General features: G+C 38.2%; 1 protein-coding gene across 3 annotated transcripts; it reads right to left on the reverse strand.

The window, feature by feature from the left end:
- Nucleotides 1-3617: 3617 nt before the first annotated feature.
- Nucleotides 3618-25102, reverse strand: LOC130919494 (kynurenine--oxoglutarate transaminase 3-like). 3 transcript variants are annotated; one of them, XM_057842261.1, is made up of 14 exons: nucleotides 25061-25102; nucleotides 23021-23045; nucleotides 16871-16940; nucleotides 16726-16790; nucleotides 16518-16662; nucleotides 13366-13602; nucleotides 13171-13293; nucleotides 12978-13098; nucleotides 8583-8659; nucleotides 8413-8502; nucleotides 8159-8345; nucleotides 7994-8067; nucleotides 6775-6861; nucleotides 3618-6706 (listed from the first exon to the last, which is right to left on the reverse strand). In XM_057842261.1, the coding sequence occupies exons 3-14, from the start codon at nucleotides 16937-16939 to the stop codon at nucleotides 6638-6640; spliced, it is 1344 nt and encodes a 447-aa protein (XP_057698244.1). In that variant the 5' UTR covers nucleotide 16940; nucleotides 23021-23045; nucleotides 25061-25102; the 3' UTR covers nucleotides 3618-6637. The 3 variants fall into 3 exon arrangements, with proteins under 3 accessions (XP_057698244.1, XP_057698245.1, XP_057698246.1); XM_057842262.1 differs by lacking the exons at nucleotides 23021-23045; nucleotides 25061-25102 and adding an exon at nucleotides 22855-23009; XM_057842263.1 differs by lacking the exons at nucleotides 23021-23045; nucleotides 25061-25102 and adding an exon at nucleotides 22737-22848.
- Nucleotides 25103-25193: the final 91 nt, after the last annotated feature.

The following is a 25193-nucleotide window of genomic DNA, read 5'->3' on the forward strand; positions in this document are numbered from 1 at the left end:
TGCGTTGGGAAATAACATAGGGTGTTAAGAAAAAGATCAATTACTACCTTGCTTCCCCACATTGCTTCCCACGTTATTTCTATTCGTAGGTGGATGGATTGTAAGGCTTTAGCCAATTACAAAAAGGCTCCAAAGGCTGCCAAAGTGAACTCTACTCATTTTACGCTGCCTTTTAGATTTCTATATTGGTAAAACGGTGGCATTACAGAATGAGCGCGACAATGCGTGAGTGGGTCGTGCAGCGCATGCATTAATTGCGTTAAATATTTTAATGTGATACATTTTTTTTTTTAATTAATTACCGCCGTTATCGGGATAGATTTGATAACCCTACCTTAAGCCTAAACTAAAGACTCTGGATGAGTGTAACATATTATGTCTGTAACGTTAAATACAATTAGAAAATGATTTATTAAAAATATATATATATATTTAAAAAAGGCATGTCCGATATTTATTTGCCGGTTCCGATACTTTGAAACTGACATGATCGGACCCGATCGATCGGCATCATCTCTAGTTCCAACCCCAAGTCAGAATTGGGGATATCCCCGATCCGATTACATGATCGGAAATCAGACCCAATCACTTCATTTTTACAAGATCGGAATGGGGTGAAAAAGATGGGGTTTTTAAAATATTTTTAGGATTATTTATTATTACTAGGGGTGTCAAACGATTAAAATTTTTAATCGAGTTAATTACAGCTCAAAAATTAATTAATCGTAATTAATCGCAATTAATTGCAATTCAAACCATCTATAAAATATGCCGTATTTTTCTTTAAATTATTGTTGGAATGGAAAGATAAGACCGAGATGGATATATACATTCAACACACGGTACATAAGTACTGTATTTCTTTATTATAACAATAAATCAACAAGATGGCATTACCATTATTAACAGTCTGTTAAAGCGATCCATGGATAGAAAGACTTGTAGGTCTTAAAAGATAAATAAAAATAATGAATAAAATATATAAATATTTATAAAAATTTAAAGAAAATAATAAAAGATAATAACTAGTACAAGTAATAGAAATTTTATATTAAAACCCCTCTTCATGTTTTCGTTTTAATAAAATTTGTAAAAATTTCAATCAAAAAATAAACTAGTAGCCCGCCATTGTTGTCAATAATTACTTACACAATGCTCATGGATGCTGAAGCCTATAAAATCAGTCGCACCCAAGCGCCAGCAGAGGGCGGCAAAACTCCGAAAAACACAACAAGTACACCTTTCACTTTGCTGTCCTTTTAACATGTTTGAGCGGGGCATTTGTGCGTTAATTGCGTCAAATATTTTAACGGGATTAATTTTAAAAATTCATTACCGCTCGTTAACGCATGAATTTTGACAGCCCTAATTATTACCGCTATTTCTTATTTATCAAGTCTTTGACAGCCAAGCCATTTTGACTGGGAGGGCTATCAGCTATCGTTGTTGCAGTATTTTAAAAATAAAATTCAATGCCAACTTCTGATATCTGCCTACAACTTTTTTTGCAAATAAAGCTACCACAACTAACTAATCGAAACAAAACGATGAACAAATAATCGACAACACGAATTTTGATTTGAACCTTCTGCAATTAGGGCAATGTAGGTTGAAAAATAAACAGGCAGACGCTAACGCAAATTAATTATGCGTCCAGCAAGCTGTCAGGTCGCCAGCCATATGGACAGCGTGGGAGAGAGCATTATTTAGGGGGCTTTTATAGGAGGTTGAGAGCATCTCACACGGCTGTTTTCAAAGCCGGATCAACATGTTCAAGAATTTGATATGACTGCCATTGATGGCCATAGAACATCAATATCAGATAATGAGTTAACCTCCTTGACTGTGTTGGCAGATTATTGGCGAAATCAGCCTCATTTACATAAACGACGGCCGACGGGATTATGACGGTGGCAGACGACTAATCCGCCGGCGTGACAACCGTGCGTCTGGGAACCGCGCACGTAATCTCCATAGAAAATGTCTCGCGTGACAACACACTTGTTATCAGTGGTGGATGAAGTACTCACTATTTTCACTTACCGTAAGTAAAAGTACAGATACAGGGGCAAAACATTACTTAAATAAAAGACCTAGTATCTTATGAAAAAATGTAGTCAAGTACGAAAGTACCGTATTTTTCGGACTACAAGTCGCACCTGAGTACTATAATGATGGGAGAAATATAATATGACCCGGAATGAATCAGCACATTGCGTTGATTCCCTTAGTGACTGTATCAGCCTATTGTGATGATTCCCTTTTATGACTGTAACCTTGCTATCTTCACCACTTGCGCGTCCTTGTGATGTAGGATTCCCTTTACCTTGTTTTCCTCGCCACTTTGACATCTTTGTGTTGTGTGATTACAAAACATGTGTCAAACCACGTGTAACGAAACCATTGAATCTCAAAACATGTGTAACGATACCATTGGGCAAGTGGCTCGTCACCTGAGATAAGGCACTGACCATCTCTAATCTCACGTGATGCACCACTATAAGAGCCGGGGACATTTTCCTCTTCGGTTAGAGTCTGTCGCGGATGTCGTACGTATCGCTCAGCCTGTATTCCTCTGCAGCTCTACCGGGGTGTCGGCTCTCCACCCGCTTGTCAACGGTAAGAGTTTTGATTGCTTAAAGGAATATCTTGTGTGCTTTAACAGTAGCGTGGGGATGTTAGAATTGACAATCTATATGTTTTTGTCCTCTTTCTACAATAAAAATTGTATATTTCACAAAAGTGTGTGTGTGTTGCTGACTCACTGCGGACCCGGAAATTTTGGAAAACAAACGCAAAATGGGAGCGTCGCGTTGCCGTATCGAACGCACCATTGGGAGTGTCGTGCTGCGCTACGTTTCTGTTGAATTTAATTTTGTGCGCTGCATCAATTTTCTTGTGCGCCGAAGGGAACATTGTTCTTCACCAATCTGGTGTTTTACAAGTGCAGTCAGTTGATTGCAGTCAGGTGCTGCTTGTTCTACCAGAAACCTCATTGGTTCAAGTATCTGTGCAGGATCGGCAGGAGCAAAAACCACGACCAGCAGCGGGCCTTTGAGGACCGGGTTGGAGACCACTGGGCTAAGCTATTATCAGAGCATATATCTTGTAAGTTAATTTTATTGCTGTCAATGCGTTTCGGGGTCATCAACATGTTTTGCACCCCCCAGCCACATAAGTCAAACTCCGCCTATGCACACGATACGATGTCTAGCATCGTCAATGACACTGAAACAGTTAAATTCCAAAGAGCCACATGCGGCTCTGGAGCCGCAGGTTGTAGACCACCAGTTTAGAGACTTTGTTGAACTAAAAATTGTCCAAATCTTCTTTTTTGAGGTTTTGAATTGGGAATTTTCTTTATTTTTTGCTACTTAAAAGAACCTTATTTTCCCCCAATTGTATTTATTTTTTCATCAAAGAAAAAAAAAAACTTCAAAAAAAAAAAAAAAAAAATGCCATTTCAGTACTTTGAGAAAAAATAATTATTGAAAAAGTCCAGCACTGTCAATGGCAGTGAAGCACTCAATATTAGCAGTTCAAATAGATTTAAAATTTAAAATGAGAAAACAGGGGTAAAAACAAACAGTAGTCTTGTTAAATAATCAAAATTCTCCCCCTGGCCTAAACTTGAAGCCATAGATAAAGTTTTCTTATGTTGTTTTCCTTCTAGCTAGATAAACACGAGGTGGGCCATCTGCCACCCAGATTAGCGGCAGTTTTGACTTAATAAAGCAACAGCTCATCAAAGCGGCGTTAGCCGCACACGGAAACAAGGGGGATCGAATGAGCACTTTGCCACCAAATACGTTGATTATTCACAGCAAGTTGATTATTTATACTCGCCTCTGCTGTTTCTGTGATGACAGAAAGTGAACAAGAGAGAGTCCAAAAGGTTATTTTACCTCAATGAAATGATCATTTAGCCTCTATAAAAAAAATTGTCTCATGTACTATTGTTAATAATTGCCTTGTATTATCTATCGTTGTATTTAATGATTTTTCTCTATATCTCATGTATTTTTGTGAAGTTTTCTAAATAAAAACCAGCCCAAGCTAATGATATAAATTGCTACAATAAAGTCTGATTAATCAAAAAGAAAGTACAGTAATCCTAAATGAAAAATAGCATTTTTTTTTTTCAATGTGTTGTGCTTTGTCTCCCTCTAGTGGTTTGTTGATTCCTTGTTGACAGAACCTATTCTCATTCAAACCACCTGAAAACGGCAACAAAACAACAAAACTGAACAACAAAAATGTGGTTGAATGTTTTATTTATAAAATGTTGTGACCTCTTACAGGGGAAAAAAGTAAGATGTACAGTATTTTCATATTGGATCATTTGAAAAACGCAAATATTACTTACAAATATTAAAATGTATATATATATATATATATCTGTTTCAGTTCAAACAGTGAAACTAGCATATTATTCAGCTTCATTCAAACACAGCGAAATACTTTTAAGATAGTTGATTCCAATGTATGCTAAAAATTTTATTAGGAGTATGTCTATCGTTTGTGCCGTTATCGTTTCACAGATATTGAGATATTAATTTCGAGTGATGACGTCACTAGTCGCCCCCCATTTACTTCAAAATGGACCCCAAATGGTGCCATTTGTTCGTGCTAGGTTTGTGCTGTAAAAAAATCAGTTTGTGCTGCTGCAGTTTTACAGTTATAACAATTTTTTTTCAGGTCATCACAAGTTCAACATATCCCTCTCACTCCTACTCGACCCGGAAAAGTTCCTTTTAGTTTGTCTTGTTAAAAACTTCACAACTTTGGGTTTGCGCTGCTACGGTTTGATAGATATTGCACATTTTATCTTTTACCGATGGCACCACCACCACAAACGACATTAGAGTTTTGTTTTGTTTTTTTAATATATATTTTCGTTATAACGTCACTAATGCTGCAACGATTAATCTATTGATTCGAGTAATTCGATTACAAAAAAGTTTCAAATTAAATTTTGCTGCTTTGAGGATTTGTTTCATTAGTGTTTAGTGACTAATTTTATTGATTTAGGTGTATACACTGCCCTCTAGTGGAAACAGTCCATATGACATAACTCATTTAACATTGCTAAATCCAGCTGCTCCCTGTTAAGACCAACATAAAGTTTTGTTTAAGCCAATATGTTGTTTACATGCATTCGTAATGTGGTTTATAGGTATATTAATCTGTTTTTTTGTGGGAATAAGTATTTCTATGATTTATTAAGAGCATTGCAAAAAAAAAAAAAGTTAACATTTTATAGCATTTAAGCTAGTCGCCTTTTGCTATGCAAGTTGTTCAGCCAATTGTTCTTTTGTTGTAATTCGATACTTCTTTATTATTTTTAATACCGTTTGAGGCTCACCTCAGGAATTTTAATTTATTTTTAAATGCATTTATTGCTATTGTGAAATCAAAGTGCAATCCTGCATAGTTTGAAAAAACACTTGGGAATTTTATTTTGTATACACATTTAATGCTGTTTTGAAAGTGCAATCTTAGCAAGCCTTTGTTTTACATCTTCTAACATTTTATTCTGAAACACATTACATCTTCCAAATCCAATTATTCGGACTAAATAGTTGATGGATTATCGATTACTTAAATAATCGATACCTGCAGCCCTAAACGTCACAAACACTTGTGTACTATTTTTTTTTTTTTTTCAAAAACTTTTTTTTTTTTTTTTAATCATTTGTAGGGCTGTCAAACGATAAAAAAATTTAATCGAGTTAATCACAGCTTAAAAATGAATTAATCGCAATTCAAACCATCTCTAAAATATGCCATATTTTTCTGTAAATTTTTGTTGGAATGGAAAGAAGACAAGACAAGACTGATATATACATTCAACATACTGTACATAAGCACTGTATTTGTTTAATATAACAATAAATCAACAAGATGGCATTAAAATTATTAACATTCTGTTAAAATGATCCATGGATAGAAAGACTTGTAGTTCTTAAAAGATAAATGTTAGTACAAGTTGAAGAAATTTTATATTAAAATCCCTCTTTATGTTTTTATTTTAATAAAATTTGTAAAAATTTCAATCAAAAAATAAACTAGTAGCTCGCCATTGTTGATGTCAATAATAATTATGGTGCTGAAACCCATAAAATCAGTCGCACCCAAGCGCCAGCAGAGGGCGACAAAACACCAAAAAACACAAGTAACAAGTGGAAATGACACTTTGCTGTCATTTTAACCTGTTTGAGCGGGGCATGTGCATTAATTGCATCAAATATTTTGACAGGATTAATTTTAAAAATTAATTAAGACCCGTTAACGCGATAATTTTGACAACCCTAATCATTTGTACAAACTGCAAAACCGTGACAGCACAAAACATAACTTTTACAGCACAACAGACTTCGGGTTAATTTTCTAGTATATGAGGGGTTGCGAGTGATGTCATCACTCGTATATACTGCTTTGAGTTTCACTATTGTCGTTGGTTTTTCACAATATAAAACAAGTGATTCTAAATCAGATGTTTGTTTTGAGGATGTAAAAATTATTAGGTTATTTTTTTCTTTACCAAGGGGAAGCAAAACTTCCAGTTTTTACCAGTAGATATGCAGAATTTTATTTTATTTTTTACCTCCAATGCGGGTTGAAAACAACAAATAGCTTAGCCGCTGCTTTCAGACGACCTCCACTTCTTCAGGATGAGCTCCGCCGCGTCAAGAGTTTCGTCTCTCTGTCGTCACAAAGACAAAATCGTGTGTCTGTAGTGTGTTTTGCGGCTTTTCATTTGTTGACGTTTACCTTGATGAAGCAAAGACGGATATATTTCTCAAAGGACTTGGTGGATTCCTCCCCGACAAATGCAGTGACGGGAATGGCGGCCAGTTTCTACATCAAATATCACATTGGTGAAAAGCGTTTGACGTCATTAGTACACTGTATAAATCGACAAATTGATGACGATGCCATACTGATTAGCTGGACAGTGATACGATATTAGCCAATATTACAAAGCGATTTAATCCTTTCACGTACAATTTTTTTTTCTTTTCAGTGTTTTATTACAGGCCCGGGGGACCAGTGATACTTGGTGCTTTATCCATCAATGACTACTGAGCTAAAATTGGCAGTTAGCTTTATTAGCAATGATTGGTTGCAGGAATAAATTTTTTTTATTTTACACCCTCATCACTCTACAGCGCTGTGTTTTAACAGATTAAATAAAGCCTGTATGAAAGACCCGTTAACCACACATCGACAGTAGTCATAATTAATAGAAACCTTGCTCTCCGTAGGGCTAACGTTACGTTAGCAAGATACAGTAAAGTTAACCTTGCTTTAGGGCTGTCAAAATTATCGCGTTAACGGGTGGTAATTAATTTAAATTAATCACGTTAAAATATTTGACGCAATTAACGCACATGCCCCGCTCAAACAGTGCAGCGCAGTTGGTAACAAGGAATCCGAACTTTTAACAGCATGTTTGCCGCACGCGCGCATGCACGGCGATAAATCGCAGCGGAAAAATTACCGCCTTCATTTTTATTCATCGTGCGATAAACGGAATTATTGCATATTGCGACAGGCTTACCGTTCACCCAATCTGTTTGGTCTTATTGATGTCCCGTCCCCAGCAAAAAGTGTATATGCAGGTTATGCCGTTATATCGTCCCTACCAATGTTGAGACCAAACCCATGCCCTTGCGTCTATTGCTGTCAGTAGATGTTTTCAAAATCAATTTCCCTCTTTTACTAACAACCACAACGCATAGTCGCATACTCAAGACAGGCAGCGAATAAGTTAAGCTAATGATAACGTTTGAATCAATGTTCGATGTGGTGACCACTGCTGAAAGTTAAAAGTGCAATCTCAAATCAGTTTAAAACTTGCGAATAATCAAGATTTGGTCGATATGAAAATTAAAATTGTGCAATTTTTTAGGTGTGTTTTGGAAAAAAACACCTAACCCTATTCAGTATAGAATACATGATAATGTGGCTAATAGTCTAATTAATTTACCTTTTCTTTAATCATCCACTTGACAAATTTGTAGTCATAGGCTTCATCACTGTCCATGTGGGAGAGGTCTTGATCTACAGGCCAAAATATATGAAAAAAAAAAAAAAAAAAAACATCCATATATTCATCCACTTTTAAATTTTGAACTATTTTTAAAACTCTTACTTAGCGCTGTGACGTCAGCTAGCATGAAGTAGCCTCCTTCGGGGATGACTGGCGACAATCCGGCCTCCTCCAAGATGGCGGCCAGGCGGTCCCGCTTCCCCTCCAGTTCCTCCGCTAGCGACGTAAAGTAACACTCGGGCTGACCCATCAGCTTGTAGTTCAGGAGTAAACTTTGCGCCACGGCTTCCTGTCGCAAAACAACTTGTTAGTACAAACCGAACCGGTTACATTACGGTAAGTGTTCTCGCGCTTGCCTGAAGGGGCGTCGGGCAGGTGTAAAGCGTGTTCTGCATGACGGTTTGAAGGTGGCGGATGAGGTGTTCGGGGCCGATTGACCAACCAAGCTAAGGAAGTGACGTAAGTTTTAGTGCCATTGACAGCTGGCAGTGAAAGAATTAAGTTTGTCTTCAAAATGCAGTCTTACCTTCCATCCCGTGACGCTGAAGGTCTTCCCTGCGCTGCCGATGGTGATGGTTCGATCCCACATCCCGGGCAAGGTTGCTGGAAAGAAGGAATTTTCAATCAATGAATGCATTGTCAAGTAAGCATGATTATTATTTTTATTATGATTATTTACATTAATAATCATTTATAGTTAATTTATAGTCCAGGGCGGTTTACAGTATACAGTGGGGCAGATAAGTATTTAGTCAACCACCAATTTAGCAAGTTCTCCTGCTTGAAAAGGTTAGAGAGGCCTGTAATAGTCAACATGGGTAAACCTCAACCATGAGAGACAGAATGTGGGGAAAAAAATCACATAGTTTGATTTTTAAAGAATTTATTTCCAAATTAGGGTGGAAAATAAGTATTTGGTCACGTACAAACAAGCAATATTTCTCTGGCTGTCAAAGAGGTCTAACTTCTTCTAACGAGGTCTAACGAGGCTCCACTCGTTACCTGTATTAATGGCACCTGCTTTAACTCATTATCAGTATAAAAGACACCTGTCCACAACTCAGTCAGTCACACTCCAAACTCCACTGTGGCCAAGAGCTGTCGAAGGACACCAGAGACAAAATTGTAGACCTGCACCAGGCTTGGAAGACTGAATTTGCAATAGGTAAAACGCTTGGTGTAAAGAAATCAACTGTGGGAGCAATTATTAGAAAATGGAAGACATTCAAGACCACTGATAATCTCCCTCAATCTGGGGCTCCATGCAAGATCTCACCCCGTGGCGTCAAAATGATAACAAGAACGGTGAGCAAAAATCCCAGAACCACACGGGGGGACCTAGTGAATGACCTACAGAGAGCTGGGACCACAGTAACAAAGGCTACTATCAGTAACACAATGCGCCGCCAGGGACTCAAATCCTGCACTGCCATACGTGTCCCCCTGCTGAAGAAAGTACACGTCCAGGCCCGTCTGTGGTTCGCTAGAGAGCATTTGGATGATCCAGAAGAGGACCGGGATAATGTGTTATGGTCAGATGAAACCAAAATAGAACTTTTTGGTAGAAACACAGGTTCTTGTGTTTGGAGGAGAAAGAATACAGAATTGCATCCAAAGAACACCATACCCACTGTGAAGCATAGGGGTGGAAACCTCATGCTTTGGGGCTGTTTTTCTGCTAAGGGACCAGGACGACTGATCTGTGTAAAGGAAAGAATGAATGGGGCCATGTATCGAGAGATTTTGAGTGAAAATGTCCTTCCATCAGCAAGGGCAAAGAAGATGAGACGTGGCTGGGTCTTTCAGCATGACAATGATCCCTAACACACAGCCAAGGCAACAAAGGAGTGGCTTCATAAGAAGCATTTCAAGGTCATGGAGTGGCCTAGCCAGTCTCCAGATCTCATGTGGAGGGAGTTGAAAGTCAGTGTTGCTCAACGACAGCCCCGAAACATCACTGCTCTAGAGGAGATCTGCATGCAGGAATGGGCCAAAATACCAGCAACAGTGTGTGAAAAGCTTGTGAAGAGTTACAGAAAACGTTTGGCCTCCGTTATTGCCAACAAAGGGTACATAACAAAGTATTGAGATGAACTTTTGATATTGACCAAATACCGTAATTTTCGCACTATTATAAGCCGCCACCCACCCTATTTGACACAAAAATGATATTTGTTCATAGATAAGCCACACTGGACTATAGACCGTAGCTGTCCTCACTTTATTATTTAATAATTATACCAAAAGATATAACCAGTAACACTTTCCTTGAAAAGACCAAATGAACGATCATTGCTTCAAGAAGCTTCATTTGGCCATCACTGCTCCCTTGGGGGAGACAGTCCACCTCTGCTGCCACCTGCTGTCAACACTGTTGTTGTCCAACATGCCTCCTAGCATGCATTGCAACGCTACAGATGTAAATAACAATCAAAATTCATGTTCTGTGCTAATTATTTCTTCAGTTACTGTTCCAGTTGTTTCATTTATTGCTAGTTATAGTATTTGGTAACACTTTATTTGACAGTGGTGCCATATGACTGTCATTGGACAATCAAAATTACGAGATGACACTATCATGAGCATTAATGAATGCTTATAACAGATGTCATTTAGTGCTATCCGGAAAATTATCTCACTTTTGAATGGATGTAAAAGATCCGAGCTGGACATAAATGGAGTTAGTGACATACCGTAATTTGCCAGATGACACTTACAGTGCCTTGCAAAAGTATTCGGCCCCCTTGAACCTTGCAACCTTTCGCCACATTTCAGGCTTCAAACATAAAGATATAAAATTTTAATTTTTTGTCAAGAATCAACAACAAGTGGGACACAATCGTGAAGTGGAACAAAATTTATTGGATAATTTAAACTTTTTTAACAAATAAAAAACTGAAAAGTGGGGCGTGCAATATTATTCGGCCCCCTTGCGTTAATACTTTGTAGCGCCACCTTTTGCTCCAATTACAGCTGCAAGTCGCTTGGGGTATGTTTCTATCAGTTTTGCACATCGAGAGACTGACATTCTTGCCCATTCTTCGAGCTCAGTGAGGTTGGATGGAGAGTGTTTGTGAACAGCAGTCTTCAGCTCTTTCCACAGATTCTCGATTGGATTCAGGTCTGGACTTTGACTTGGCCATTCTAACACCTGGATACGTTTATTTTTGAACCATTCCATTGTAGATTTGGCTTTATGTTTTGGATCATTGTCCTGTTGGAAGATAAAGCTCCGTCCCAGTCTCAGGTCTTGTGCAGATACCAACAGGTTTTCTTCCAGAATGTTCCTGTATTTGGCTGCATCCATCTTCCCGTCAATTTTAACCATCTTCCCTGTCCCTGCTGAAGAAAAGCAGGCCCAAACCATGATGCTGCCACCAACATGTTTGACAGTGGGGATGGTGTGTTCAGGGTGATGAGCTGTGTTGCTTTTACGCCAAACATATCGTTTTGCATTGTGGCCAAAAAGTTCAATTTTGGTTTCATCTGACCAGAGCACCTTCTTCCACATGTTTGGTGTGTCTCCCAGGTGGCTTGTGGCAAACTTTAAACGAGACTTTTTATGGATATCTTTGAGAAATGGCTTTCTTCTTGCCACTCTTCCATAAAGGCCAGATTTGTGCAGTGTACGACTGATTGTTGTCCTATGGACAGACTCTCCCACCTCAGCTGTAGATCTCTGCAGTTCATCCAGAGTGATCATGGGCCTCTTGGCTGCATCTCTGATCAGTTTTCTCCTTGTTTGAGAAGAAAGTTTGGAAGGACGGCCGGGTCTTGGTAGATTTGCAGTGGTCTGATGCTCCTTCCATTTCAATATGATGGCTTGCACAGTGCTCCTTCAGATGTTTAAAGCTTGGGAAATCTTTTTGTATCCAAATCCGGCTTTAAACTTCTCCACAACAGTATCTCGGACCTGCCTGGTGTGTTTCTTGGTTTTCATAATGCTCTCTGCACTTTAAACAGAACCCTGAGACTATCACAGAGCAGGTGCATTTATACGGAGACTTGATTACACACACGTGGATTCTATTTATCATCATCGGTCATTTAGGACAACATTGGATCATTCAGTGATCCTCACTGAACTTCTGGAGTGAGTTTGCTGCACTGAAAGTAAAGGGGCCGAATAATATTGCACGCCCCACTTTTCAGTTTTTTATTTGTTAAAAAAGTTTAAATTATCCAATAAATGTTCCACTTCACGATTGTCCCACTTGTTGTTGATTCTTGACAAAAAAATTAAATTTCATATCTTTATGTTTGAAGCCTGAAATGTGGCGAAAGGTTGCAAGATTCAAGGGGGCCGAATACTTTTGCAAGGCACTGTAATGACATCTGTCATAAGCATTCAGTAATGCCCATGATAGTGTCATGTCATAATTATGATGGTCTTATGATGCCGCTGTCAAATAAAGTGTTAGCTAATAACCCAAATAAATCAATAAATAAGCTGCACTGGCCTATAAGCCGCAGGATTCAAAATGAAGGAAAAAAGTAGCGGCTTATAGTGCGAAAATTATGGTACTTATTTTCCACCATGATTCGCAAATAAATTCTTTAAAAATCAAAATCATCTTTTTTTTTTGTTTTTTTCACATTTGTCTCTCATGGTTGAGGTTTACCCATGTTAACAATTGCAGGCCTCTAATATTTTCAAGTGGGAGAACTTGCACAATTAGTGGTTGACTAAATACTTATTTGCCCCACTATATGAAAGAAACTATTGTATGTCGCATTATCGTCTCGTCAGACGAAAACTGGCATTCTTCTCTTTATGCTTAGTCTCCCAAGCCACGTATCAAGCTAGTCGTCGTCATGAAAATAATTGTTCGTCGACAAAAAATTTTCATTATCGACATTCTTGATGAAAACAACACTGTTTGGCCCACTCCCTTCCGCAACCGAACATAAATGAACCAACCAATTTTATGATGCTGGTTTCCACGGTAAACCATCCACTCATAGACTTCGTCGCTGAAACACAGTGTGTCGTGTTTGACGCACAAGTCGGCGATCATTTGCAGCTCCTCCCTGGTGAAAACCTGCAAGGAGAACTCGCTGGTCAGAAGTGGGATTATGTCGGTTTTCGGTGGGTTTTACGACGTCATTCTTGCCTTCCCGATGGGGTTGTGCGGAGTGTTGATAAGGATGGCCTTGGTCCTGGAGTTGAATTTACTGGCAAGCTCGTCCGGGTCCAAGTACCAATCGGCGCTGGATGTGCTTTTCTTGCCGGATTTCTGGACAAGATATTAGCAGTAAATACATTGGATGTATATCGCCACCATTGTTAGTTAATGATTGGTACTTACAGGTCGTAATGGTATCAGGACAGGTTTAGCCCCAGCCATGCGCACCATGGGCACGTAGCAGTCAAAAAAGGGTTCTATGATGATGACCTCGTCGCCGTCCTCCACCAGAGCCTGTATGGTGCTGAACAAGGAGCCGTAGCCGCCTACCGTTACCAGGATTTCCTTGAGCGGGTCGATGGGGCGCCCGTACACTTTGCCGTAAACTTGAGAGAGTGCCTTCACCAACGTCGGGTGTCCCTACGAAAAGTCGGGATGGAAAAAGCACATGTTCACATTAGCTAAAGTGGATGGACGACAGGAAAACAGTCGGCTGATTCGGTTAATTGATAACTAATTGTTGATTAAATTTGTGGACGACTGCCGTATTTTTTGGACTATAAGTCGCACTAGCCAAAAAATGCGCAATGAAAAAGAAAAAAAAAACATATTTAAGTCGCACAAGAGTATAAATCGCATTTTGGGCAGAATTTTTTTTGATAGAATCCAACAACAGAAAAGACATGTCATCAGTGTTGTTTTTGTCAGCGATGACGATAACGAAAATATTTTGTCAACCAACATTGTTTTCATGACAATGACGAGCTACAAACGTGTTCTGGGAGACTAAAACATAACATGAACGCTAGTTTTCGACTGACAAGACGAGAACGAAAATGTGCAATAGTCACTTGTTCACAATGTGAGACATTTTATGTGTAGTTAATCTGACCGTTCATTGTTCGGTTGTGTCACTCATGTGAGACACTGCGTGCCCCCCCCACCACTCGCCAGTGTCTTCTCTTCTCAAGGCTTGAAAATACGGTAAGATCTATTTTCTTATCTTGCCCAGAGAGAATATGCAATGTTGCTTTAGCCTTTAAAGATCTGTGCTGAATGATCATCACTAAATTGTAACTCGTAATGTTAGCATAGCATTCACGTTAGCATTAGCCTAATTTCGGCTGCATATTTCACTTATTGCAGCTTGTAATCTGCGGAATATGATTTTCTTTTTAGTGCAATTTTGTTCAGTCCTTCTCAGTTGTTTTTTATAAGTAACCGCCAATGTTGAAACACAGGCCTTGAGCGCCCTCTTGTGGTTTAGTGTGAAAATAACGTGAATAAGGATAATGTGTTAATAATTTCACCCTTAAGTCGCTCCAGAGTATAAGTCGTACCCCTGGCCAAACTGTGAAAAAAACTGTGATTTATAGTCCAAAAATACGGTAATTAGATAGTTTGGCGACATTGCCCAGCAAAAAAATGGTCCAAATCCTCTTTTTTGAGCCTTTTAAACATAATCAATATTATGTTTTAAATATATGTACACATACTTAATTTTCCCCATTTTTCAAATTAAGAAAAAGAAAAAATATATATAATATAGTAGGGCTGTCAAAATTATCACATTAATGGGCGGTAATTAATTTTTGTAATTAGTCACGTTAAAATATTTGACGCAATTAACGCACATGCCCCGCTCAAACAGATTAAAATGACAGCACAGTGCAATGCCAACTTGTTACTTATGTTTTTTGGAGTTTTGTCGCCCTCTGCTGGCGTTTGGGTGCGACTAATTTTATGGGCTTAAGCACCCATGAGCATTGTGTAATTATTGACATCAACAATGGCGGGCTAGGCTCAAAGAGGTTTTGACTCATCTGAAGCTAGAGAAGATAAGATTCTCACTATCTGGAAGGGGAAGTACCTTCCAAAAAACCTGGCAGCCCTTTAAAGACTACTTAGATGGACTCACGATTTCTCAAGAAAGCAACTAAAAGCCTTGCCCCCCCACCCCCACCTTCCTCTTTTATTTTGTTTAAACTATGTAGTTTAGTTAGTTAATACGTCATCTTACTTCTTGCTCATTATAATATCAATGTTATCTATGGTAACGTTGAACTATTAAGGTTTTTTTTTTGTTTTTTTTGTTTTTGTTTGTTGTTGTTTTTTTGTTGTTGTTGTTGTTGTTGTCGTGTGTATGTGGGTCTTGCTGTATTTTGTTTTGTTAGTGATGTATTCATGGTCTGTGTAAAATAGATGAAGAACCTGTTCACAAAACAGCCAATCACAACTCTGGAATTGTGTCAGTCTAAACGTTCACTCTTTGTTCGTATACCAGATGACCATGCTAAGATTAATAGATCTGTTATTTTTGTTCTGGCTGAGATGTACTGCATTAAAAAATTCAAATAAAAAGATGTATACAAAAAACAATGGCGGGCTACAAGTTTTTTTTTTTTTTTTGATTGAAAATTTTACAAATTTTATTAAAACGAAAACATTGAGAGGCTTTAATATAAAATTTCTATAACTTTTACTAACATTTATCTTTTAAGAACTACAAGTCTTTCTATCCATGGATCGCTTTAACAGAATGTTAATAATGTTAATGGCATCTTGTTGATTTATTGTTAAAATAAACAAATACGGTACTTATCTTTCCATTCCAACAATAATTTACAGAAAAATATGGCATATTTTATACATGGTTTGAATTGCGATTAATTACGATTAATCAATTTTTAAGCTGCAATTAACTCGATTAAAAATTTTAATCATTTGACAGCCCTAAAATACAGTCATTTTTTAATTCTAGATACTTGAAAATGAAAAACAAAAAGGTTTTATTTATTTATTTATTTATTTATTTATTTTTTAAATTTTATTTATTATTTATTTATTTATTCTTTCTTTTTTTTTTTAATTAATTTTTAAATTGAAGAAAAGAAGGATTAAGAAAAATAATATTAACCACTTTTTTTTTTCTAAAAATGTAAAAAAAGTCATAAGAATAGATGAAGGCTCAAAAAGAAAATTAGAACCTTTTTTAACTTAGCTATTATTTCTTCATGTTTTAATTTTTGATTTACTGCATTTTTGTGTTTTTTTAGCTAACATTTTCAAAAAAATGAATAAGAATAATAAATGAAGGCTCAAAAAGAAAACTAAAAAAGAAGAATTAGGACCTTTTTTAACTCATTGCCTGCCATTACCAATGAATGACGTCCAATTCATCTTAACTGTGAATTTGCAAATGATCGCTGCCAACCTCTCTCAGTCAAAATTGATTAAACGTCTGACGCCATCAATGGCAGCCAATGAGTTAAACCAACAATGTCCCAAACCATCACAAGACTTATGTCATGTATACAGAATAAAGATATACTCACAAAGCCTCGCGTGTACTGATTCATCTTGTCCACCGACACAGCCTGCACCAGGGAATCTTTGACGTAAGGCGGCAGCGAAATATCCGGGAATCCTTGACCCAAGTTGACTACGGAAGGGTCCGCTGCCAGCGACGTGAACGCCACCCTTGGTTTGACCACCATATCAGTGCACTTGTAAAACAAGCACAATCGACCAAGACTCCCTTACCAAACATTTTTGTCGAGTCCTTGGATCCTCTTGGTGTTGCCGTGTCGGGAGGCCATCGTCGTACACTGCAACACAGGGACGGTTTAATCATCAGCCCTCTTTTTGTTCATTCTGAGGGACATTAACCCTTCTGGTGGTAACTTACCGGCGATGTGCAAAAACTTCTTCGGAGAGCAAACCTAGAGCAGAGTCGGAGCTGCCTGGCAACGCTCATTCTGAAATGTATATTTTAAAAGAAACACACAGGGATTAAACAACAATATTTAACATTTAAAGACACCTGGGGCTATGCAAAGGGAACAAGATAGCATTTGCATAGCAAGACTAACTTTGTGCTATTTTACAAGTACAGCTACTATAATAAAATTAGGCTATCGAATATTTTAGTAATCGACTGAAAATTCTATCGATTAATCGGGTAATCGGATAAAACAAATATATTTTTAGGTGAAGAGCAATTATAAATATACATGAGAAAACAAGACATTTCATCTAATCTTGAACCATTTTCAGTCAATCAAAGTCTTTTTTTTCGATGTATATTGTAGAAAACAGCCAACAATTGAATCTCAGCTGTAACTACAGTGCCTTGCAAAAGTATTCGGCCCCCTTGAATCTTGCAACCTTTCGCCACATTTCAGGCTTCAAACATAAAGATATGATTTTTTTTTTTTTTGTCAAGAATCAACAACAAGTGGGACACAATCATGAAGTGGAACAACATTTATTGGATAATTTAAACTTTTTTAACAAATAAAAAACTGAAAAGTGGGGCGTGCAATATTATTCGGCCCCTTTACTTTCAGTGCAGCAAACTCACTCCAGAAGTTCAGTGAGGATCTCTGAATGATCCAATGTTGTCCTAAATGACCGATGATGATAAATAGAATCCACCTGTGTGTAATCAAGTCTCCGTATAAATGCACCTGCTCTGTGATAGTCTCAGGGTTCTGTTTAAAGTGCAGAGAGCATTATGAAAGCCAAGGAACACACCAGGCAGGTCCGAGATACTGTTGTGGAGAAGTTAAAGCCGGATTTGGATACAAAAAGATTTCCCAAGCTTTAAACATCTCAAGGAGCACTGTGCAAGCCATCATATTGAAATGGAAGGAGCATCAGACCACTGCAAATCTACCAAGACCCGGCCGTCCTTCCAAACTTTCTTCTCAAACAAGGAGAAAACTGATCAGAGATGCAGCCAAGAGGCCCATGATCACTCTGGATGAACTGCAGAGATCTACAGCTGAGGTGGAAGAGTCTGTCCATAGGACAACAATCAGTCGTACACTGCACAAATCTTGCCTTTATGGAAGAGTGGCAAGAAGAAAGCCATTTCTCAAAGATATCCATAAAAAGTCTCGTTTAAAGTTTGCCACAAGCCACCTGGGAGACACACCAAACATGTGGAAGAAGGTGCTCTGGTCAGATGAAACCAAAATTGAACTTTTTGGCCACAATGCAAAACGATATGTTTGACGTAAAAGCAACACAGCTCATCACCCTGAACACACCATCCCCACTGTCAAACATGGTGGTGGTAGCATCATGGTTTGGGCCTGCTTTTCTTCAGCAGGGACAGGGAAGATGGTTAAAATTGACGGGAAGATGGATGCAGCCAAATACAGGAACATTCTGGAAGAAAACCTGTTGGTATCTGCACAAGACCTGAGACTGGGACGGAGATTTATCTTCCAACAGGACAATGATCCAAAACATAAAGCCAAATCTACAATGGAATGGTTCAAAAATAAACGTATCCAGGTGTTAGAATGGCCAAGTCAAAGTCCAGACCTGAATCCAATCGAGAATCTGTGGAAAGAGCTGAAGACTGCTGTTCACGAACACTCTCCATCCAACCTCACTGAGCTTGAGTTGTTTTGCAAGGAAGAATGGGCAAGAATGTCAGTCTCTCGATGTGCAAAACTAATAGAAACATACCCCATGCGACTTGCAGCTGTAATTGGAGCAAAAGGTGGCGCTACAAAGTATTAACGCAAAGGGGCCGAATAATATTGCACGCCCCACTTTTCAGTTTTTTGTTAAAAAAGTTTAAATTATCCAATAAATTTTGTTCCACTTCACGATTGTGTCCGACTCATTGTTGATTCTTGACAAAAGATTAAAATTTTATATCTTTATGTTTGAAGCCTGAAATGTGGCGAAAGGTTGCAAGGTTCAAGGGGGCCGAATACTTTTGCAAGGCACTGTAGAATAAAAAAAAAAAAAAAAAAAAAAGACTAATTCACTGCTTTCACTCAATAATCCTTTAGATCTTATCAAAAAAAGGAGATATATATATATACACCTAAAAATGCTGTTACGCTTGATAACACACATCACTTAAAAGTTAGGATTTTTTCCCACGTGTTTCAATTGAATTTCTATTTGTGTCAAGCCATTTTTAAGTTCTAGTTAAGTTTTAAGTTAGTCTAAACTGTAAGTCCTGATACGATTTTGAGTTTTTGCTGTGTTCAAAAATAAATGTATGATACAGGCTGTATTGGAGCACATTAGAGACCAGTAATACTTGGTGTTTTATCCAGCAATGACTACTGAGCTAAAATTCATAGTTAGCATTACTGAGTTTTTATTTTACACCCTCATCACTCCACGTTATGTTATGTTAAAGCCTGTATGTAAGACACGTTAGCCACGCATCGACAGTGGTCATAATTAATAGAAACTTAGCCCTCCGCAGGGCTAACGTTACAAGAGCTAGTGACAGTAACGTTAATCTTTATTCATTAGCACTTAGTGCTCTTTATTAGCGCTTAGCGCTCTACTGCTTTAAGATGGCGGCTGTCTACGAACGCTGCTCAGACGCGGCCAAGTCTGTCATTTCGCATCTGGTTCAACATACATGTGATCTCTATGAGACTCATCAGACGCTAACTGCTACCAACGTAGCATCGTGTGGGCTAGTATTTAGCAACGTCGGCGTCGTGTGTAGCGGCTGTCGGTTGCAGTAAGTTTTTTTTTTTTTTTTTTTTGCTTCTTCCTCTACGCACGTAACATCAGCGCGTTGTCCCGTATTAAAAGTAGTCCGAGCAAAACATGATGCTTAGAGCTGTCAAAATAAACGATTACTCGAGGTGAATAAAATTACTCGGATCGGTTTTTAAACTTGAGTTACTCGAGTTGCTGGAGTATCCTTTCAGCTCTAGTTTGTAGTAAGCCTGAACAATATACCTTTTAAAGATCGCCATCGTGATGTGCGCATGCACGATAGTCCCATCGCAAGGACGTGTGATAGTTTTTGTTTTTTTTCCCCCCAATCCACAAACCTTTGTTCTGCTTCATTCGCACGCATAGCCTCTCTCACCCCCTTTCCCAGCTCTCAGTCACTGCGGCACTTGCTTATTAAAGTTAACGATGGCTTTGATCTGGCCAAAGAAGCCGGGCAGCAATCTGTCAATCATCATTTAACTTGTTAGTTTCTGCAAGGAAGCGCGGGCTGGAATTAATGTGTGTGTATGTGGGGGGGAGAATGTGGAGACGTTCGAGACATACAAAATAAACGCCAGGAGTGGTTATGAGGAGTTTGTAATTTCTACATGTCACTCCAAGAGTCACAGCCATGTTAGGTAAACAGAAGCATTTAATAAAGACGAGCATTTTTCTACTACATTACTTTATTCTTGTTTGAAAATGATTCAGTGGGACAGTTATGTTTAAAACTGATCATAATTATTACATTTGAAGTGCTTAAAAAGCATTTATTAAAATACATATACATACATACACACATATATATATATATATATATATATATATATTAAGGCTGTCAAAATTATTGCGTTAACAGGCGTTAATTAATTTTTTTAATTAATCACGTTAAAATATTTGACGCAATTAACGCAGATGCCCCGCTCAGACAGATTTAAATGACGGTACAGTGAAACGCTCTCTTGTTAATTGTGTTTTATGGAGTTTTGCTGCCCTCTGCTGGCGCTTAGGTGCGACTGATTTTATAGGCTTCAGCACCCATGAGCATTGTGTAAGTAATCATTGACATCAACAATGGCGGGCTACTAGTTTTTTTTTTTTGATTGAAAATTTTACAAATTTTATTAAAACGAAAACATTAAGAGGGGTTTTAATATAAAATTTCTAGAACTTGTACTAACATTTTTCTTTTAAGAACGACAAGTCTTTCTATCCATGGATCGCTTTAACAGAATGTTAATAATGTTAATGCCATCTTGTTGATTTATTGTTATAATAAGCAAATACAGTCCTTATGTACCGTATGTTGAATGTATATATCCATCTTGTCTTAGCTTTCCATTCCAACAATAATTTACAGAAAAATATGGCATATTTTATAGATGGTTTGAATTGCGATTAATTGCGATTAATTAATTTTTAAGCTGTAATTAACTCGATTTAAAAAATTCTAATCGTTTGACAGCCATAATATATATATATATATATATATATATATATACATTTTTTTTTTAATCATACTTTGGGGGAAAAAAAGTGACAAAAGTGGTTTGTGTGCGCTACTTCGCGGTTTTTCACTTATCGCGGCGGGTTCTGGTCCCTATTAACCACGAAAAATGATGGAATACTGTACATTGTGGTCATGATGAGTCATCCAAAGTCTTTCCAAACAGCTTTTCAAGTCATCTAGTAAAAATTTATTTAAAAATATATATATATTTTTTTAATATCGCAATATAATATCACAATATATCGCAAACCCCCCAAAAATCGCAGCAATAGTTTTTTCCAATATCGTTCAGGCCTAGTTTGTAGTATTGTACAGAAAATCAGAGCCACTTGCAGTTTTTTGGTTGTCACACTTGACATTAGTGCTGCAGCGATTAATTGATTAACTCGAGTAATTTGAGAAGAAAAAAGTTTCTAATCAAATTTTACTGCTTCAAGGATTCATTTAATTAGAGTGACGTTGTAATGATTTGTTTTGAAAGTGTTGCATTTAGTTTTATTGATTTGTGTGGATAAACTGCCCTCTAGTTGCAACAGTGAATATGCCATGACATGTCTAACATGGCTGAATCTAGCTGCTCCCTGTTAAGACCGATACAAGATATGTTTTTGTTTGAGCTAATATGTTTATGCATTATAGCATAGTATATTAGTATATTTAGCAGTTTTGTGGGAATATGTGTTTGAACTATTTGTTAAGAGCATTGTTTTTAAAAAATGCATTTTTTAGCATTTAAGCTAGCGGACTTTTGCGTTGCAAGTTAGCCAATTGTTTTTTGTTGTACTAAGAGCCTCATTTATTTATTTTATTTTTTGCATCATTTCTGGCTAAGCTCTGGTATTTGAATATGCATTTATTGCTCTTGTAAAACGAGAGTGCAATTCTACATAGTTTGAAGCAGCACTCAAGAATTTTTATATTTGCATTTAATGATCTTTTAAAAGTGTAATATTAGCAAGCCAAAACACGTATTTGTTTTACATATCCTAAAATTTATTCTGTAACGTATTAAATGTTTATATTCCGATTAATCCATTATTCGAACTAATTGATAGATTACCTAAATCATCGATAGCTGCAGCCCTACTTTACATCAAATATATACTCATTCATTCATTATTTTCCAGTAAGTATCGTTGGTTTCTCACTATATAAATTCTATCGCTAAAAAGTAGTAGTTTTTCTTGACGTATTTCGTACCAGAGCATAAAGTTTGAATTTTAAAAAATGTAGTAAACATAGCTTTGAGTTAGAGTGCGTCGGTATTAGCTGCAGTAACATGGGAGTCCGTTGGATGGCACTGCTGCACATCAAATTAAAGGCGGAGGACGAAGAAGTAAAGCAGGAACCAAATCACAGCCATCAATCACACAATAATTTAAACTTTTAAAGTCAAATGCATCAAGTTACTCCTACGTCTCACAACCACGAGTTTTATTAGTAAATAACGGCATTGTTATAATGCGTTTCACTTTACTTTAGACACGAAATGTGAACAACTGCTAGCAAGGGTCACTTAAAATGCCGCCAGCTAAACTTTTATTATTTCGTCTACCTTTTGACAGTGTAATCGTCGCAGAAGTTGCGCCACTCCAGTTTAAACGTAAAAACAAACTACCAAAGATTACAAATCTCATAAAATGACGAGCAAACAAGCATACGGCGAGACTCACCTGCTACTGTAGGGCAAAACGATGCGTTTAAATGCAAGCAAGTAAGACGCGTTGTCACTATTTTTTTCTCCACGTGAGAACGTTTTGGTCTATTTTAAAGAATTATTTGAAAACCGCGGCTGAAATTATGAGTATTACTGCGTCTTTTTTAGATGAAGCGACTCACCCCTTTCCCAGCGGAGGATAATGAGTTCGGATGTAGTGACGAGATTTGTCGTTCACTTGAGCAAACGAATCCATTCCGGTTCGTTCAGTAAAAAGATTCGTTCAAACAAATCGTTCAACGAATCGTTCGCCCCCCTCATCTCCCTCCCCGCCCAAACGAATCGTTCGGTTACTGAACGGGAAGTGACGTTGCCGAACGAATCACCAAAGACCGCTTCGCAGTATAACTGAACGGGAAGTGACATTGCTTGGTCCCTCCCTCTCTTCCACATTGACCACTCGTCGTAGTTTCAGAAATGAGTGACAGGCGGTATCATTCTGCTTTCACAGACAGCCTCGTCTCCCTCCTGCTGCTGCAAAAGCGAGGGAGAACTTCCGCGTCGTCTGTCCTAGTTCTATGGGCTCAAAGTCATGGCTCGTGCTTGCATTTCGATTTAGGACACGGTTAAACATTTTCCTTTTGTGAGGGGAGTAGGGGGCGGGGGCGCAAGGACTTCCTTTAGCAGGTTCTTGATCACACATACAATCACATATACAGCATGTTTGCTGTCACGAAAATAAAAATACATCGAAAGTTTAATTTCTGAATATGGAACGACCAACACATCATATTTACATCTCGCTCTGTTGTATTTTTGTTTTTTAGTATTAAGATGATCGTGTTGAATTTTTGCACTGGTATTAATAAATAAAATAATCCGGTCAGCTCCCCTGTCGTCCCCGCATCTCAGATCGTCAAATGCTGACGAGAAATAATTGTTTGCTCTTTACGATGTCGCCTTTCTACTCTCATTAGTCTGTTAAGAAAAATGTAGACATATTGCGACATCTCCCGTGTCCGCGTGCTTTGTTTTTGGGCGCTTGAGTAGCACATGATGGACGGATTGACATAATTTGTCAAACCAACCAACACCTGACACGAAGAAAAAAAAAAAACACTCGGAAAAAAATTACATGTATATACAGTTTCATTGCAAATCAGTATTATGGTGATCATATTGTTTTTTTGCACTGGTATTAATAAATAAAATAATCCGGTCAGCTCCCCTGTCGTCCCCGCATCTCAGATCGTCAAATGCTGACGAGAAATAATTGTTAGCTCTTTACGATGTCGCCTTTCTACTCTCATTAGTCTGTTAAGAAAAATGTAGACATATTGCGACATCTCCCGTGTCTGCGTGCGTTGTTTTGGGCGCTTGAGTAGCACATGATGGACGGATTGACATAATTTGTCAAACCAACCAACACCCGACACGCTGACACGAAAAAAAAAAAAATAAAACACTCGGGGAAAAATTGACATGTATATACAGTTTCATTGCAAATCAGTATTATGGTGATCATACTAAATATTTTTTTCTGTGCACATATGAGGTAAATATCGCTGCCATGAAGCCTCCATATAGTGACAGTTCTCTGCCCGCTTCACTGCCGTCACGCGACCGCAGCTCAGCTTTTGCTTGCCTCGTAGCTACCCGTGTTTTAAATTACTGTAAATTTGATAGTATGTCGTCATAGGCAGTCACGAGTTTGTTGAGAAAAGTACTACTCTAAACAATGCTCGCTAGATTTGTGTGGTGTTTTTGTCTGTTTGAGCAGCATTTGATAGGCTCCACGTTAACAAATATGTGACAAAGTCATTTCCTTTCATTTTCTGATTCATTCACCGCATAGTCATTACTGGAAAATCAAGTTAGCAGCAAGCTAGGTCAGGAACCGGAGGACCGAGTCACTGAACGGGAAGTGACAAAACTCAGTCTTGCCCCCCTGCCTGCACGCTGGCTGCTTATTGGCCACACGTGGACGTGAGTGACAAACGCCCTGATTCTGTTTCCGGTCCCTCCCCTGCCCGCGATGAGGCTGGCGTCTGATTGGTCGTGTGCGATGTCAGAAGACGCTGCCGCTTGCTCAACGCCCTCCCACGCAGCGAACAAGCACCACCTTCATAGAACGAATCAGTGCAGATGATGATTAGTTCGGTCTCGTTCACCAAAACAATTCGTTCAAAAAGAACGAATCGTTCGCGACCGATACAACACTATTCGGATGCTCTCCGTCCTGTTTTTCTGAAAGAGCACGTAAAAGCAACGCCGCTGCACCACGTGACAGATGCAAATCTCTGGGAGAGGGCTAATCAAAGGCTAGGATACTTGAATTCCTAAGAATTTTTTTTT

This window comes from Corythoichthys intestinalis, chromosome 7 (assembly GCF_030265065.1).
Source record: "Corythoichthys intestinalis isolate RoL2023-P3 chromosome 7, ASM3026506v1, whole genome shotgun sequence".
NCBI classification, from domain to species: Eukaryota; Metazoa; Chordata; class Actinopteri; order Syngnathiformes; family Syngnathidae; genus Corythoichthys; species Corythoichthys intestinalis.